The following is an 18,463-nucleotide window of genomic DNA, read 5'->3' as shown; positions in this document are numbered from 1 at the left end:
AAAACAAATATAAATTAGAGTAAAATACAAGAACAGAAGTAAATGAAACAAAACAAAATCAATAATAAAGCCCAACAAAATAAATCACAATAGAGAAACAGGTATACTGAGCATTTGGGATGAATTAGGTATCATAATGGATTATTAATTTTAAATGATGCAACAAATTAAATATTCATGCCATAGTGGAAACTAATGTTTCCTAACTAGTTCTCCACATCAGAGATCTGCAAACTATGGCCTGCAGGTCAAATCTAGCCTGCTGCCTGTTTTTGTACAGTCTGCAAGCTAAGAATGGTTTTTACATTTTTAAATAATTAGAAAAACTCTTTAAAAGAATAATATTTAATGAACTGTGATAATTGCATGAAATTTGAACTCTAGTGTCAATAAATAAAGTTATATTGGAACATAATCACGCTTATTCATCTATGTATTGTCAATGACTCTCTCTGTGCTGCAACAGCAGAGCTGAGTGCTTGCCGCAGAGACCATATAGTCTGCATTGCATAAAATATTGGTTCTTTGGGTCTTTATAGAAAAAGTTTGCCAACCCCTGCTCTATAGCCATAGTTCTTTCAGTAAGCTGCTCCACTAAATGATCATTCTTTTTTCTTCTTGGGAAGATGAAGGGCCTCACATCCAATGACAGGGTTAAGCTGGTTCTAAAACCTCAGATGACACCATCAAGCATGGAAGTATTTAGCAAACGGAAATACAGACCATCAGATGCTTGAGCTAAAAAGTATCTTAAAAATAATAGGTTAATTCCTTTTTTTTCAGATGAATATACTGAGGAACTCATGTTCCTCCTATGCTGAAAGAAGGCTGATTTCAGAGGCAATTTCTGAAAAACAATTGCCAGCTCTTGTTTAAAACAAAAGCTAATTTCCAAGAGTTTTGTCACTGTCTATATTGCGTAAGACCATAGTAACATTATACAGAGAACTTGAATGATTGGCGATCATGGTCTTCAATTCTATAAAATATCACAATACAGAAAATGTACCTGTGCAGCACGGAGCTTTTGTCTTTTTGGTTCAACGACCTTGACCACTCGAGAGTACAAATCCATAGCTCTTACCCACATGCACATAGATTTACATGCTTTGGACACTTTCTCCACTTTTTCAGGCACAAAATCAGGATTATTAATATACTTTTGAAGCTTTGCCAATATCTGAGGCTTTATGTTCTCCTTATCATATTCTAAAAGCCTTTTTAGAAAGTTAGAGTCACCAAGAAGTTGCTTTGCTGATGCCCAATCAGGCCTGAAAGACAGACATGATACATTAATAGCACTGAAATGAAGCAATATAAGAACAAAAGAAATGTATTTCTTTGAGAACATTATGATATTATCCCAATAAGCTGGTAATTTTAATCTCGGTACTGTAATTCTAGTAATTGGTAGTTAGGTGAACCACAATTAATTCATGCGGCGAAAAGAAAATGGGTGACTAAGGTTGCATGCAACCCAGCTTTGGTAGAGAAAGAATTACAAAATCATAGTTTTACAAATGTAAGACATTATAGAAACAATAGTTTTATTTTTAAAATGCTGCAGGCACTCACATTTTACCTCCTTTATCATAGTTCCCACCCTTAAAATCACCTGCCAGGACACTGCAATTGGTTTCTAACTGGGCTTTATGTCTCTTTGAACTTTGCTCTTCTGAACTTTTGCCAGATTGATCTTTCTACCATGAAAATCTGATTAGATAAAAAATGTTCAACGATTCTCAGTCCCTTCTGCCCACAGCTCTCTCTCTGTGCTCTGCAGAGCTCCCTGGGCCCTACCGAAGTACCAGTTTAAGGTCAGTGGGAACTTCTCCACCCTGTCTCCTGGAGGCCTGGTGGTGATGTGGTGCTCTGAGCCCTTTGCCCAGTTTTACATAGAAAGGTTCATTACAACATAATTTTATTGAAAAAATGTTTGTATTGCTAAAGAAAGTTTGAAAACTACGTATCTCCAAGATGAAAACTGAAGTGTTTAGTGCAGTATTCAAGACCTTTCATGATGTAATCACTGGTCTCCTGCCCAGCCCCATCCCATTCCAAGAACATCAAAGCTCATTCCTGAGCTCGCCTACGGTCCCGCTATCCAACTGAGCATTGTTTTCCAAGAAACCTGCTTGCACATCCCCAGCTGGACTTAGGCACTGTTTGCTCAGCACTCCCAATACTATACAACTGTCATGTTATAATAAAATTATTAGTTTTCATGTCTACTTCCCACTAGCCTGTGTATATCTTGTAGAGAAAAACATATCTTCCACCATCTAGTACAAAATAGATGTTGGGGAAGAAAATGTTCCTTGAATCAATTTGTTGAATGATCAGTTGAAGCAATGAGAAGGTTGAGAAGGGAATGAATATATAAATTACCATAGAGGAAAACAGTAAAGAACTCTTACCAGGTATCATGGCAATACGTGATTCTGAATTACTCACTTGGCATTCAAGAGAATGGAGATTGCTTCCATTACTGTCATGACCAAATCTGGGGGCTTTGTAAAAACTCTGATTTCAGATATATCTGCCTTATCTAAGGAATCCAGTGCTTTGTTGGCAGCATCCAGTGCAGGTAGTGCCTCGTCAAGATCTCTTTGAGCATCATCAGCTATTGCTTGGGTTTCTTCAGCTTTGACTTTTGCTGTTGCTTCGTCCTCCTGCACAGTGTTACGGACCTAACCATTGAGACATGACTGCTTAAGTGGCCTCATTATTTGAATTTTAATGTTTAAAACAAAGCCAATAATAATGAATCATATTTGCCCTTTGGATTAGAGTAATGATGAAAGGCTATTAGCTAGATTGCATTTTATGCTCTCCTTTGTCCATCTATGCCATGCCAATAGCATAATGAATATAAACTTACAACAAACAGTTCCATCTTAGGAGAGACGCAGTTGCTTTACATTTGTAGGTGGTGCTTTTTCACAATTCTCTGTCCCATTCATTGGGCTGCATCAATTCTTGGGGACAGAGCCAAACTGATTTAGTAAAGGGAGATTGTTTACAACTTAAAAGCATTTCTAATTGCTAAAAAAAAAAAAACTTTGCTAAATCTATCACTTAATTATTTTAATAACATATATAATTAAAAATCCAATCGTGCCTCACTGTATATAAGTGATCAGTTGCTGACTGAAGCCTTTTCCACATTCTCAGGAACTGCAGCATACCTGATCGGCACTTTCTTGATCCACTGCCAATTTTTCCATCAGGGCTTCAACATCTTGTGATTTTATTAAAAGTACAGGTTCTAAAGCTGAAAGATCTAATTTCATTTTATCTACCAGTACGTTTGTTTCTAGTAGCTTGGTGAGACCATTCTTCACCCGATCTCGTGCCTAAGTGACAATGAAAATTTCTATTATAATGAGTATTATAACTCTAAGTTTACTGGTATTGAACACATATTACTCATGTATTAGACTTTTACATCTACAGAATTGGTAAATCAGTTTGTAATAATTCAGGTTGTGAACATATTACAAACCGGGAAATGTTCAGGTAATGGAACTCTAGAAATGGCCATGACATTCATCACAGTTGTTTGGATCCATGCCCTCTGGCCACAGCAGTGGGACGTCACTGGGCTGTGGCTCACTGACAGTGAGGACCACGTGGTACTGGTTTTATTCCCTGTGGTAGCATGTTGAATGAGTGAGGAACAGGTCCAGATGTGAATCCCTGGAGGTTGCAGCTCTGGGAGCTTGTTTGCTTTGGCCAGCAGGGCTGAGGACCCCTAGGGAGATGAGGTCCAGAGGGTCTAGCTCTGGCTGCTGGATTTGAACCCACTTCCCTGTGGTAGAAAACTCTTGACCATGATCAAAGGGGTGGCATCTGGTAAAGGAAACACCTGGGAAGAACTGTTTTTCGAAAGTGAGTCAGAAAGCTTGGCTCATGGCCAGCCGTGGTGGCTCACGCCTGTAATCCCAGCACTTTGGGAGGTCGAGGTGGGCGGATCACAAGGTCAGGAGATGAAGACCATCCTGGCTATGGCGAAACCCCGTCTCTACTAAAAATACCAAAAATTAGCCGGGCGTGGTGGCGGGTGCCTATAGTCCCAGCTACTTGGGAGGCTGAGGCAGGAGAATGGCACAAACCCAGGAGGCGGAGGTTGCAGTGAGCTGAGATAGTGCCACTGCACTTCAGCCTGGGCGACAGAGCGAGACTCCATTTCAAAAAAAAAAAAAAAAAAAAAGAATGCTTGGTTAAAATGGGCAGATTTCAAAAATATTGGTCAAGTTATTTCACAAGGCAGGCATTTTACCAGGTAAAAATCCTCCAAAAAATTTAAATATCTATATTGTAAGTGCTTCCCTTTTTAGTGTGTTTAAAATGTAGAAAATTGTAGGTTGTATTAATATCCTGATGATGATGATGATGGCAGCTTCTATTTTCTGAGCACTTTATATGTCAGATCACAGTTTCAGGAATTCACTAACAGTGTCTTAAATTCCACGACAAGCCAACAGGTAGATACGGATTTTCTTTTAGCCTTATTTTCTACTAAAGCTTAGAGAAATTACTAATGTGCTCAAAGTTGCACAGCCAGAGGCAGAACATAGGCTGTACATAGTTTGACTGATACCACTGGCACATGTTCTTTAAAACACCATCTGTATTGCTTAACAAAATGTTTTCCTCTGTATTAAATACCACAGAGATGACAAGTTCACTGCATAACTTTGATGGTCTTGTGATGCCCATATCATTCTACTGAGTAAGGATACTTGCATAAATGACAGAAGGAATATATATATATATAAAATTCTTGAGAAAGGAGAAGGCCCTCAGACCGACAGCAGGAAACACTTTTTGGTCATATTTTAGGTTGTCAGGGGCACATGTCAGGATGCAGAGGGCCTGATATGGTTTGGATCTCTGTCCCCACCCAAATCTTATGTTGAAATGTAATCTCCAATGCTGGAGGTGGGGCCTGGTGGGAGGTAATTGGATCATGGGGGCAGTTTCTCATGGTTTACCAACATCCCCCCTTTGGTGCTGTCATCATGATAGTGAGTTCTTGTGAGATCTGGTTGTTTAAAAGTTTGTGGCACCACCCCCCTCTCTCTCGCTACTGCTCTTGCCACATAAAATGTGCCTGTTTCCTCTTCGCCTTCTGCCATGATTGAAAGTTTCCCGAGGCCTCCCCAAAAGCTGAGCAGATGCCAGCATTATGCTTCCTGTACAACCTGCAGAACTGTGAGCCAATTACATCTCTTTTCTTATAAATTACCCAGTCTCAGGTATTTCTTTATACCAGTGTGAGAATGGACTAATACAGGGCCCTGACAGGTAAGACAGTGCATAGAGTTTCCACGCATTCTCAAAAGTTCTGAGTTCAAGCAAAACAATATTTTCATGGACAATATTGAACCTACTGAAATAATCTGCTTCCTTTTTTCAGACAGCATAGACAGGTAAAGATTGATGAGCTCCAGGTAGGAGGTGGGTGTTGTGTAGTACCGCCTGCGCAGCTCATTGTAATAGCGCTCTGCCATGCTGGAGACACTCAGGTGAACGTTCACGCACATCAAGGGAAGCTTTTCTTTCAGGTCCTCATTTCCAGTATCGACTTGTGAGAAAAATGTCTTTGACACAGAAAGAAGTGCTTCTCTGGGCCACTGTGAATCAAGGAAAAATCTAGAAAATCTATTGTGTCATTTCAATAACATACAGTTCAATACCAAGAAAAACATATTTCTCAGGAATTCCTCCTTGCCCAGTCCCCTCTTCACCTAGTTAACTCCTACTCATGTCCATGGTGCTTAATGAACTGAAGGGCTCTGTCCATTTGAGGGGTGCCTGGGTCTGCATTTACTGACCAGTATGTCTCCACAGTATCATGCACACAGAAGTTGTTCAATAAATATTTGTTGACTGAATGAATTAATGATTGGGTGTTTCTAGAATTCCATAAATAAATCACATATGTTATAGGGACCTTATGCTCTCACTCCGTTTGTTACATAGTTGGGACCTCACGTCCATCATTATAATTACTGTCCTGCACACCTCAACTCCTTTGCTCCTCTCTTGCTTCTTTGAACTCACCTGAGCATTGGTCAAATGCAACTCTCTTACTCCATGCCTGCAACTGTGCAGCTGAGCATGGCTAGAGAAAAATGCACAACCTTGCCGATTAGTATCACTTTAAATTTATGATAATTAGCTCTTAGTGCAGCCCAGAAATGCTTCTACCTTTTTTTAATATATCAGTTTTGTGCTCTCCTGAGTATTTCACACCTGATTCTACTTCCTTAAACTGCTGACACTTAGTCTTTCTTCTTCACTCTCAGCTGATGACCTCACTACCCATATCACTAAAAAATAACAGCAATGAAAACAGAACTTCAATGAGCTCTTATCCCCACATCTTCCCACTACCTGCATCTGTGCTCATATATTTTGCCTCCCCACCTGTTACTCAGGGGTAGGCTGTGGATGCTCCCTGACCACGTCAGTCCCTTCTTTGAGGACTCATTCTCATCCCTTCTTGCTTAATCAAGGTCACTGGTCCCACAGTGCTTAACTCGGTATGCTGCATCATCAATATATTTATCTTTTCTGGATCATTTACATCAGCACACATGCATTCCACTTGTGTTTCACATTTAAAAATACTTCTCTCTTGACCTCACATGTCCCCTAGTTCTTGCCCCATCTCTCTGCTTTCCTTTGGGGCAAAACTCGAAAGGTGTTGCCTATAATCATTGACTCAGATTTCTCTCCCCTCTTCTCTCTTGAACCCTTTCCCCCACCGTCCATTGAAACAGATTTTGTCAAGATCGCTGATAACTTCCACATTGCTAAATTCAATGGTCTCCTCTTCCTTTACAAATTCTGTTTTGTCTTTGTTCTATGATTGCCACGGTCATTCCCTACATGAATAAATTCCTAGTAGTCTTTAAAGCTAATACAAGTACCCACGAGTTACTCTTGGACAATGTGTTAACCCCTTTAAAGTCAAGCAAGTCCAACTTCTCAAACAGATATCCTAGGATGTCACCAACCTCCACAAACCAGTCAATGGTGCAGCAGTTCACAAGTGATGGAAACATCCTGCACCGGGACCGAAAGGCCTCCCCAACTGGGCTCATGCAGAGGACAATGTGCAGCTTCTGACGCACTCTGCTGATAAAGTATTGAAACACCTGACAAAAAGAAAGATATTTTTTCAATTTAAAATAATGATCAAGCAACAATGAAAATAAGTGTTGGCTAATGCATCTGAGGCTCCCAATATCAAATATAAAATGTCAGTATAGTAGATATGTAAATTTTCTTATTCAACATTCACTCCAACCTCTTTCTCTCACACAGTCTGGAAAGATTAAAAATGTCATTTTGCAAACTCCATCGCAGCTAGGGTTCTGGATGTGATTTAGGTCCCTTTCACCCGTGTACTTGAGGAGATCATTTGAACAAAGGGCCATTCATACAAGGTTTTGCTGTGGGGCAGAGGACAACTGGGAGAGAGGGCCAGGGTGCTGCACAGCATCAGGTTTTATAAGTGCAGAGTCTGGCAGAAGTCGCATAGTATGGGAGTTTTTTTTTTTCTTTTTCAACTTTTATTTTAGATTCTGGGGGTACATGTGCAGGTTTGTTATAAAGGTATAATGAATGATTCTGGGTTTGGAGTGTGACTGATCTTGTCACCCAGGAAGTAAGCACAGTACTCAATAGGTAGGTTTTCAACCCTTTCATCCCTCTCTCCCTCCCTGCTCTTTTACTCTGCGGTGTCTATTGTTCCCATCTTTATGTCCATGTTACCCAATGTTTAGCTGTAAGTGGGAACAGGTGGTATTTGGTTTTCTGTTTCTGCACTATTTGCTTATGATAATGACCTCCAGCTGCATCCATGTTACTGTAAAGGACACGATTTCAATCTTTTTTATGGCCATGTAGTTTTCCATGGTGTACACCTGTCACATTTTCTTTATCTAATCCATCATTGATGGGCACCTGAGTTGGTTCCATGTCTTTGCTGTTGTGAATAGTGCTGCAGTGAACATACAGGTGCATATGTCTTTTTGGTAGAATGATTTATTTTCCATTGGGTATATACCAGTAATGGGATTGCTGGATCAAATGGTAGTTTAATTCTTAGCTCTCTGAGGAACTATCCTGGAGCTATTATCTCTGGAAGTGGCTCCTGATTTCAGCTGCTTCCTGATGTGATGGAGGACACATGGCTCTGGAGCTGACGGTTGACACGGAGGCACACTGACTGGTTTAGTGGCTCCCTGCTTCAGCAGGAATGGTTGTGGCAGAGACGGCTACCACCTTGACCATTGAATTCTACAGTGTACATTTTATATTCATTCCAAGGAGTTCAGTCTGGAGTTTCTTTCTTTGGCCCTTCCAATGATTCTGTATCCCTTTAATAAATCCCTTCCTGCTTACATTAGCAGAAGTAGACTTGCATCTGTACCTATAATCTCCGACCTAGCAGGAGAGACAATTCTCACAAAGGGAAACAGTAAAGATATAAGAAAGAACAGCCAGAAAGTTAAAGAAGGTGCAGAAACCAGGAAAAAAGCTGGGGTGAGCAAGTAACGGTGTATGGGATCTAGCATGGTGTTGGAGAATGGCAGCGTACAGCAGCCACACTGTTCCCGAGAGAGTGAGAGAAAACACATTCCTGCTTTGTTGTGTTGTAACATTGCTGCTAGGCAAGGGCATCAACAATACTAGACCTAAGCCTTCAGCCCTCCACAGGAGGATGCTGCAGTGTGTGGAATAAACTGGTGCTTAAAGAGGAATAAGAGAGGCTAGCCAGTTTGGACAAGACTATGACCTCCGTGGGGCAGTGGGATTTCTGTTTTCTGCTTCCCACAGAACTTTCTGGAAGTCTGGTGCACCAATGCTTTAAACACCGAAAATAAAATACAGAGAACACAAAGGAAACCAATTACATTGAAAAATATTCTATTCATGGACCCCTTCAGGGGATCAGTGAATGGTTAAATAAAAGGTGAAGAAATCTTTTTGTGATAAAGCCACATAACTACTCTGGCACGTCCTACCTCATCTCTATTCCCCTCGGAAATTCCTACTTCTTTTGCTCTTGGTCTGGTGGCCGCTAAAACCTGCTCCAGTTCATCCTTTTCAAATAAATTAGGCACTTCACCTGAGTTCAGGATGTTATTTATATCTTCTAGGAACTCCTCCACTACAATCTGTAGAAGAAGGCAGTGATCATTACAACTTGCTCAATCATTTTCCATTTATTACTAAGCAAATATTTATTCTAAAATTCACAGGAATCGATTGTATCTTTAAGAGAATATAATCTTAAAAATTACATGGAATCCTGAAGTTCTAACATAGCAAGTGCACTGATTTTTCATTTTTCCTTTGTGTTTTGTTTCTTAGCAGGCATTCCCATTTTACCTGGGTCAAGTCATATGTGCAAGTATTTTATATTCTGCCCCCTTCAGTTACCATTTTATCATTAATACTAACCCATAGTTCTGTAATGTACTCATCATATTTATCACAAATATAGAAGCAGAATGCACCTTTGAGCTGATGCACTATACACTTACATGGACAGAGATAGCTTACACTCTTGTTTATAAGAACAATTTTAGGCATATAGCTTTTCTTCTTAGTTGGATTATTTTCTTGAAACAAATTCCCAGGAGTGAGATTACCAATTAAATGCATAAATATTTTCTGGATTTTGAAGATTTTACTATTTCTCATTCAATTCAAGTGTGACTTCATCGATTTTCAACATTTATTTTTGTTAATTTGGAACGTATAATAAATGCTTTCTTTTGGAGAATTTAGTTTGGATGTTTTTGATTATTGGCAAGGGAAAATATTATCCCATATTTATTACCGTCCATTAAAAAATTGACCTAAACTTTGCAACCATCTGCATCTTGGAGTTTTCTTTCAAATTTGTATGAGTAATTTACATATTTTGAAATGGACTTTTTGTCTCTCAACATTGATGCATATTTAAAAGTAATCTCTCACCCTTTATTTCAGCTAGCTTTTTAGTTATATAGAAGTTTGAGTGCTATACATTTAACTATGACAAGATATCTGTTATTTTATTTTCTTCATTTGAAACTTTTTGTTTTTCTTAATGAACTTGGTATAATTGTGTCTGTCAATTTTCCCCAAGAATAAACAGTAGTTTTCTGTGTTCTAATTTACTTCTGCTTTTATCTTGTTTCATTTTCTTATGTGTCTTGTGACATTTTTCCCTCCTAAAGTTTTAAGTAAACTAATTTGTGTAGCTTCTAATTTTTGATTCAGATCTATAAATGTAAATTTGAGAACTGTTGGGTTGCATTCCATAGATTTTTATTTATATTAAGTTCATTTTCCTTAGTCTCTAAGAGATTTTGACTTTCTTGATTTTTATATGAATATTTTAAAGTCCTAAGACACATCATTAATTTCTCCTTTGATTAAAGCATGGGCAAAGAATGAGTACAGCTTATGCTTTTCACAATTTAATAAAAATTTCTTTAAATCTAGTATGTGATTAAGTTTTGTAAACATTCAGTAGTATTAGAAAATATTTGCTTTCTCTGTAAAATATGAAATATAGTATATAGCTATTAATTGTAGCTTAGAAATTATATTAGGCAAAATATCTAATCATACTTATTTCTACTTTGTATTTGTTAGTTACAGCCAATTAAACTCTATTTTTAACATCTTGTTTCTCTCAATTTCTTCTCACATTTATAATGTTTTGTGTATATATATAAGTTCATGTTTAGACACATGCACTTTTATTTTTGTGGTTACGTTTACTCTTCATTACTGCAGAACATTTGAGATTGATTGGGGCTTTCAACAGAATGCAATAACTTTTTGTCTAAAGAGAAACAACACAATATGATTTGATCTTTGGAGCTTTAACACTTGGAGACTTTTTACATAACTTGTTTGATTTTTTAAAGCAATGTTAAAAACACTATCAGAAATATCTTAATTTTAGGATAATTAGAAACTACAGATAAGCAAAACTAAGAAAATAAAAATCACTCACAATCCCATGATTCAAATGTTTTCTCTTTGTACATGGCGCATACATGTCTAGATATACATTAAAACTTGTATGTTTCTATAATTTTAAAGTTTTTACATAGTGCCCTAGTATATGGTTATAACAGATATTATGTATACAACTTTCTCTCAGTGGACATTAATACTCTCTCAGGTTATTATTTTAAAACATTACAGTAGATATCCTCATACGTGCAACTGTATGTAGCTTTGATTATAATGTAAAAGAAATGTAAAGGCTTTACCTACATATTGCCAACTACTTTCCAGAAAGATTTTGTTAATTTATGATCTTCCAGTGAAGAATAAACAGGCCTATTATTCCCACACCTCTGCCAACACTGTATATTATGATTTTTAACCTTTATCAACTTGCAAGGCCAACTCACTGACATTTTTATTTATTATAATTTCCTTCATTAATGGTGAGGTTGACAATTTCTTCAGGTGTTTAAAGGCCTTTGTTTTCTGGAACTGTGTATTCACATTCTACCACATTTTTTCTATTTCTTCTACAGATGTGCTTGACTTTTCCTTTTTCATTTGTAATAAGTATTTTTATAATAGGATACAAACTCATTGCATGTCATAGATATTAAAAATAGTTTTCCAATTATTTGTTTGTATTTAATTCTGCTTACAATATTTTTTTAAAAAAGGTATGCATCGAATCTATCACGTTTTTATTCCTTGGCTAATTTCTAGACAGGTTTATTTTCTCTAAAGAGAACATATCCAAGAATAATCAATGTAGAAAGTCCTCTGCTATAGAATTAATTCGAGATCAGTTAAATTAGCTGTCATAGAATAGATGTAATCCTACTTCAATTTTAAAGGTAATTTAACCCAGAAGATAGCCCTTCCCTTTTCCTTTCTGTAGGTAAAGGCATGTTTCTCTAATCGAATTTTTGGTAAATTATTTTCTTATATGCACGTTTATACAGTTTATTACCTTCTGTTATCTTTGCCGTTTCCCTCAAAGAAAAGTTAAAAACTTACTTCCTTGACCTTTGATCAAATTTAATTACTAAGAATTTAAAGAAGGGAAACAATATTTGGTAAAATAAATAAAAATGCATTATAAAAGTCTTTTACAAGCTGCGGGAAATGTGTTATCAAAGGGAGCAATCCCTTGAACTTCATCCTACAAACTGTTCAAAGCACACACCCGATTGTAACACCCATACATTTCCTGTTCTTACCCATGGGCTATTTAAACACACACCTGGGTGTCAGTGAAAAGGAAAACCATATTCTTGTCTTCTACACCAGCCATTTTGTACAACTTCCTCAGGTCTTCATGAAAACTATCGTAATTATATCCCCGGCTGAGTTCAATCTGTAAACATTTGTAACCGCATATATGAGCTGCAAGTCTCGTGAGTGACTGCTTTCCTGTGCCTCCTACTCCGACAAGCAGGGCATTGCCTCTTTCTTGACGTATCATCCGAGCAATCCTGCAAACATCAGAGCAGAGAAAGGTTTATTTCAAGTTCACAGACATGGCTCCTGCTCGGAGAGCCTGCCCCAGAGCGGAAGGCTGGTAGCCAGTGGAGCCTCCTCCCGGGGCAGGATGCTGCAAGGGAAGAGCAGGCTGCATCTGAGGCGGGGTTTGGTGAGCAGCACTGCTTGGCTTTTCTCTTTTTCGTCCTTTCCCCCATTCCTAACAGGCTGTTGGGTCTCGGCCTTAGTCATACAAATTTACAATAAAGTACAATCTCTTTTCCCTGAAGTCTGAAGGACTTTGTTGGAGACCCTACTCGATCTAGGCCACAACATATATTGTCAATTGGCAAGCCCAGGTTTCCATTTATAAGAATGAGCAAGCAGAAAAAATCACTAAACCTAGAAAAAGACACTATAGTGCAGAAGGAGAGATCAACAGAACACCTTGAAATGGATTTACTGCAGGATGCCAACAAAATTTTAGAAAGTTTCTGATTCATGTTAACATGAATTTTGAAAAGCACTGCAATGATGATACTAGAGAGAGAGAGCGCTCAAAAAGGAGTAAACCCTCCCCTTGAAAATTTAGGAAAAGTTGAGTAGAGATGGAAAATCCACTAAACTGAAAACCTGAGTGGAAGGTGATGAGTCTCACAAATAGAATACCGTGGAGAGTTGAACAGGAAAAGTAGAGGTCAAACTCCAGGAATATACCCAGAACTCAGAAAAAAGATAGCGATCTTAAAATAATGGGAGAGAAAATGGAAGATAAGGAGGGCAAATCTAGGAGAAACAAATGGAATCCCAGAGGCCACATCATAGAAATTACAGGAATGAGAAGAAGGAATAGAATTAAGGCAATGGTGACTGATATGATAGAAGAAACCACTGGGGCTGAACCCACAGCCCCAAAGATCAAGAAAGAAAACTAGAGGAGAGAGAAAACACTAAATATTTCCTAGGAGATCTATAAGTAATTTATATGTAGAAATTTTATAGTAGAAATCTATGTTTTAAACATAACTGAAAAGTTGATGATTATCTAATACAGAATAATGGATTATCCCCAAAGGAACAAATAATTTCAGGCTGGCTTTAGGCATCTATCGACAAGATGACATTTTACAAGACAGTGGTTAGAGGGAGAAAAATACCATGTTATGGCTCAGAGAGTAAATAATCTGCAGAGCCTCCCTAAAAGATTCCTTGAAGATATACAGAAGTATGAATGAAATGTAAAAACCTGGGAAGGGGGAAGGGATATCAGTATAAAGGTGACCAGTATGTATGAGAATCAATTCTATACATTGTTGTTAAGATGATAGAAAAGGGGGTGATAATGTCAATAAATTCTTCTTAGGAAGACACAAAATATAAACATAATTTAAAACTTATTACCATTGTCTAAAATCTAGAAATCATGGGAGAAATGTAAAAGCAGGTTTAATTAGTTTTCCTCTTCTTCCCCTTCCTTATTCTGGCAAATTATCTATCTATCTATCTGTCTGTCTGTCTGTCTGTCTATCTATCTATCTATCTATCTATCTATCTATCTATCTATCTATCATCTATCTATCATCTATCTATCTAATCTATGTAGATTATTTATATTGCTGATAATTGAAGAAAACAATGTTCAAATATTTTAAAATTATAGTGACTTTATTATTTTTTGATTACGAAAACATCACATGGTCACTGTAACTCATGAGAGAAAAACATTGCTAACTCTTTCCCACATATAAACTCCATCATGGGGGCCTGGATGCTGTCCATTTCTCTGTGAGAACAGTGCATAGCATTTGGCGGGTGCTCCATCAATTCTACGTTCAAGTAACCAACTTCTAGAGACTGTAACAGTTAGTTACTGTACACGTCATCTTTGGTGGCAGGAGATAGGAGCTATGTAGTGTAAGAATAGAACAGGGAGTCTACGAGGACTTATTTAAAAAGTCTTCCTCCAGGACAAGGCACAGACTCCCAGTCATTATTTAGGACCTTCTGAAATAAGAATCAAACTGAAATTTGTTTCCTCCACCTGTACACCCTCTCCTGCTCCTCAGACAGGTCCACTTTTTCCATACCTTGAGTGACTAGGTAAGACGGCTTTGTCTAAAACCAGGGTCAGCAAACTATGGCCTGCGGGCCAAATCTTGCCCCTTAACCATGTGGTTTTTTAAATGACCCACGAGCTAAGAATGGTTTTTAGATTTTTTTTTAATGGTTGAAAACAATTTTTAAAGAGTAAACACCACATGTTCTCACTCATACGTGGGAATTGAACAATGAGAACACTTGGACACAGGGTGGGGAACATCACATACCTGGGCCTGTCGTGGGGTTGGGGGATGGGGGAGGGATAGCATTAGGAGATATACCTAATGTAAATGACGAGTTAATGGGTGCAGCACACCAACATGGCACATGTATGCATATGTAACAAACCTGCACATTGTGCACATGTACCCTAGAACTTAAATTATTAAAAAAGGAGTAATATTTCATGATATGTGAAAATCCTTTGAAATTCAAATATTAGTGTCTATAAATAAAGTTTGTTGAAACATAGCCAAGCTCATTCATTCACTTACTGTCTGTGGCTGCTTATGCATTATGACAGCAGGGTTGAGTAGCTGCAGTATGATCTGCAGAGCCTGAAATATTTTCTATCTGGCCCTTTACCAAAGCAGTTTGTCAACCTCTTCCCCAGAACTTTTGGCCAACTCCTCTACTGGGACAACGAAGACCCATAGCACCATTGTGATTGCTATGTGTCTGCCACAGTACATATCTACTGAGAGACACATCAGATGTCTGTTTGCTTATTTCCCTTCAGCTGCCCAGGCGAGTATAAAATTGAGGGCAGAATGAATAGATAATAATGTTTTCTTATTTTTCCCATAATGTACAAGTGTCCTACAGTTGATGAAATGTTGAATATGATAAAAATCTTGCACTTTATATGTCACTCTTTCCTTATTTCATGTATATTATTATTAATAGTAGTTTGATTATTTCTATCAGAAACTACTGGAAACAAATTACTTGTCCGTTCTGCTTTGTAGTATTACTTTTTTTTTCTGGCAATTTACTTATAAATGGATTGAAAACTTCCCCTAGTAAGAATTCTCTAATTTAGTAGGTAAGTTTCATTTTCTCTCACGTAGCAGGCAAGAGATGGTTCTCCTAATTAGTGGCTTAAATGCTAATAGATTTGTTCTACTATCCTTGGAGCGTGGTGACAACTTTGGGGGCACACAATGGGCAGAAACTGCCTGGTGCATTTGCTCTTTGAAAGTACAAGCTCTGAAGCAAAATTTTCCCCCCTGAGTTACAAGACTTTTACTTACCCCATGTTAAAAAGCCAAAAACTAAAATGTCACCAACAAATGGAAATGTAGTATGTGCTAAATTACTGAGTATTTAGTAATTAATCCATAACTCACTTTCATAACAAAGTCCTTTCCATTGCCAATCAGTATTAGGTGTTTGATCGCTCTTAAAAGCAGAAATATGTTTTCTCTGATTCCTTACTGATCCTCTCATGAATAAAAGAGGACAGTCTACATCATTATTTACATGGCAGTCCTTTGTGCATCTGAAAATCAAATCTTCACCATTCTACAAATGGTTTTTAATTTCCTGCTATAATATTTTAAGCAAACCTTGAGGGGCCTGGTAATTCTCTTTCACAAAAGTAAGAAAGATTATAAATAGAATTAAGCCAACTTTGCCTATGGTCTGGTCTATTCTCCAGGAAGTTTCTCAGACCAAAATGCTTCCATTATTTTTTTCCTTGTAGGCTTAGGGCCTGCCTGAGCGATGGGAATAAAAGTTGTTAGGGGATAGCATGTGGGTATGCTGCCAGGGGGACAGAGGGGAAGCAAGTGGCATCTGGACAAGCCAATGACAAACGACCTATGTTATAACACTTAAGCTGTGACAAACACAAATCTTGAATTAGGGCTAATTAAAGAGATGAAATATGCAACAGGTGAAGACTTTATTTGCTTATGGTTTATGTGAAAAAAATCCTAGGGATTTAATTGTCAGTATTAACAAGGACCAATGCTAAAATGCAGTTGACACAGGAAAAAAACCAAAGCCATGAAAATCTTGCTGCAGCAATAGACCACGGGAAATCCTACTCTCACTGTATTTTACTGTATTTATTCCACAGAATATGATATCAAATCTGGATGCTGCATTTTAAGTAGAACATTGAAAAATTATAAAGTGCTCAGAATGTGAAGACTGGAAATAATCTCTAACAGGCAATAAGAAAGATGTGGGATAATTTTGCCTGGAGAAGATAAAGCTAAGAAGAATATGGGAATGGTCTTCAAATATTTGGAGGGCTGTTATGAAAAAAGTGAGCCCATTTTGGGTAGGGGCACCTGCGGTGGAGTTAGAGCTGAAGCACTGGCTGTGATCCCCACCTGCCACTCACTGACTAGAGGACTTTGGACCATTTACCTAATCTCTTTGTGGCACATTGCGTTGTCCAAAAAGTGGCTGCAGTAATGCCTCTGGTCCTACTTGCTCTTTGATCCCATCAAGAGATAGGGTCTCTGTCCTCTTCTTATGACCTTGAGTGGGCCTGTATGACTGCACTGACTAGAAGAGCACAGTAGAAATGGTGCTATGTGACTTCCAAGACTATGTCAAAAAGGTTGTTTGGCTTCTGCCTGGCTCTCTGTCTTGGGGCACTTGCTTTTGGAGCCCTGAGCCACCATGTTGAGAAACCCAGACACCCTGATGCTGCCATGCTGAGAGACAAGTGGAGAGATTACGTGGAGGCGGAGATGCTCCAGGCACTCCAGCGGCAGTCTGATTGTAACTGCAAGAGAGACGCTCAGAGAGAACAGTTGGGAAAATTGAGAGATGATAAAATGAATCTGCTAAGGATAGGAGTGGCTTATTATGTAGCGACAGAGCACTGGGACATTCTCTGAGCCTTATTTGTAAAGAGATAATGATCCTAAGCTACAGAGAGAGTGTTGTACCAGGTAAATGAGATGCTCCATATCATGGTTTCATACCCACGCTGAGTGCCTTAATCATGACTGCTTCACAGGATGGGATGGATACCAGAAGCACAGGAGGCAGATGTTGGCTTATCCTGGAAAGATCATTTTAGCATTAGAACTGTCAAACAGGACAGGAGCCACTTCAGAAAGTGTGCCCCAAGGACTGCAGATATTTAGGCTGGATGCTTATGAATGTGTCAAGGGTGTCCCTCACAGGACACTTGCAGTGGGTAAGAGTCAGACTCGCAAGCAGGTGAAATCTCTGATCCTGGATTGAACTTGTTTTGCTATAATTTTGAAGTTCCTTTTTCTTTAGGTATGCATGGAATTAGCCTTGTTATACCGTACATGTATCTCTGTAAACAACCTCATATCCTTTTTGTAACAAGACAGAACAGATAAAAACAAACAAAAACCATCAATTAATATTTAGCAAAAATAACGACTCTGGGGATTCCATAGAAAGCTCATTCCACAAATATTTAAAATATGTTAAACAATAACTCTTAAGTTATGGTGAGAATTAATAAAAGACCTCTGACCATCTAGCAATCTGTTTAAAGAGTTTATACAACTTATTTTTTTACCCTTTAATACAAAAAATATTAAATCAATGCATTATTGGGCGCCTTATAGCACTATACCTTGAAACATGTTCTATAGCATCCTGGAAGAACACCAACTTTACTTCTTTGGGATTTGTGAGATTATAATCATCAAGATAGTCCTGTAGAACATTTGCAATTTTCTCTATATCAGGCATGTCATCATAAATCCGATCAGCTTTATCTGCTCCAAACTATAATTTATGGGAGAAGAACCAAGTTGGATTAATTCTGATAGACACATAACCTGGAAAATCCATTTCATTTAACTTTCTCAAGAGCTACACTGGAATTTTGAAGGTCTTTGCAATAAAACTTACATAGGAGCTC

The 18,463-nt window shown here is 38.1% G+C and overlaps 1 protein-coding gene across 1 annotated transcript in view; it reads right to left on the bottom strand.

Annotated features, from left to right (window-relative positions):
• DNAH6 (dynein axonemal heavy chain 6) overlaps positions 1 to 18,463 on the bottom strand; it is a 326,626-nt gene that overhangs the window by 127,925 nt on the left and 180,238 nt on the right. The window contains exons 45-52 of the mRNA XM_025353865.1: positions 18,173 to 18,327; positions 12,278 to 12,509; positions 9,045 to 9,197; positions 7,029 to 7,169; positions 5,397 to 5,639; positions 3,189 to 3,356; positions 2,455 to 2,690; positions 1,010 to 1,271 (exon numbers count right to left, since the gene is read on the bottom strand). Of these exons, the coding sequence (XP_025209650.1) occupies positions 1,010 to 1,271; positions 2,455 to 2,690; positions 3,189 to 3,356; positions 5,397 to 5,639; positions 7,029 to 7,169; positions 9,045 to 9,197; positions 12,278 to 12,509; positions 18,173 to 18,327 (1,590 nt within the window). The remainder of the gene's footprint in view (positions 1 to 1,009; positions 1,272 to 2,454; positions 2,691 to 3,188; positions 3,357 to 5,396; positions 5,640 to 7,028; positions 7,170 to 9,044; positions 9,198 to 12,277; positions 12,510 to 18,172; positions 18,328 to 18,463) is intronic.

Source organism: Theropithecus gelada, chromosome 13 (genome assembly GCF_003255815.1).
Source record: "Theropithecus gelada isolate Dixy chromosome 13, Tgel_1.0, whole genome shotgun sequence".
Lineage (NCBI taxonomy): Eukaryota > Metazoa > Chordata > Mammalia > Primates > Cercopithecidae > Theropithecus > Theropithecus gelada.
The sequence above is the reverse complement of the archived record's forward strand: the minus strand, read 5'-3'. Positions and strand labels throughout refer to the sequence as shown.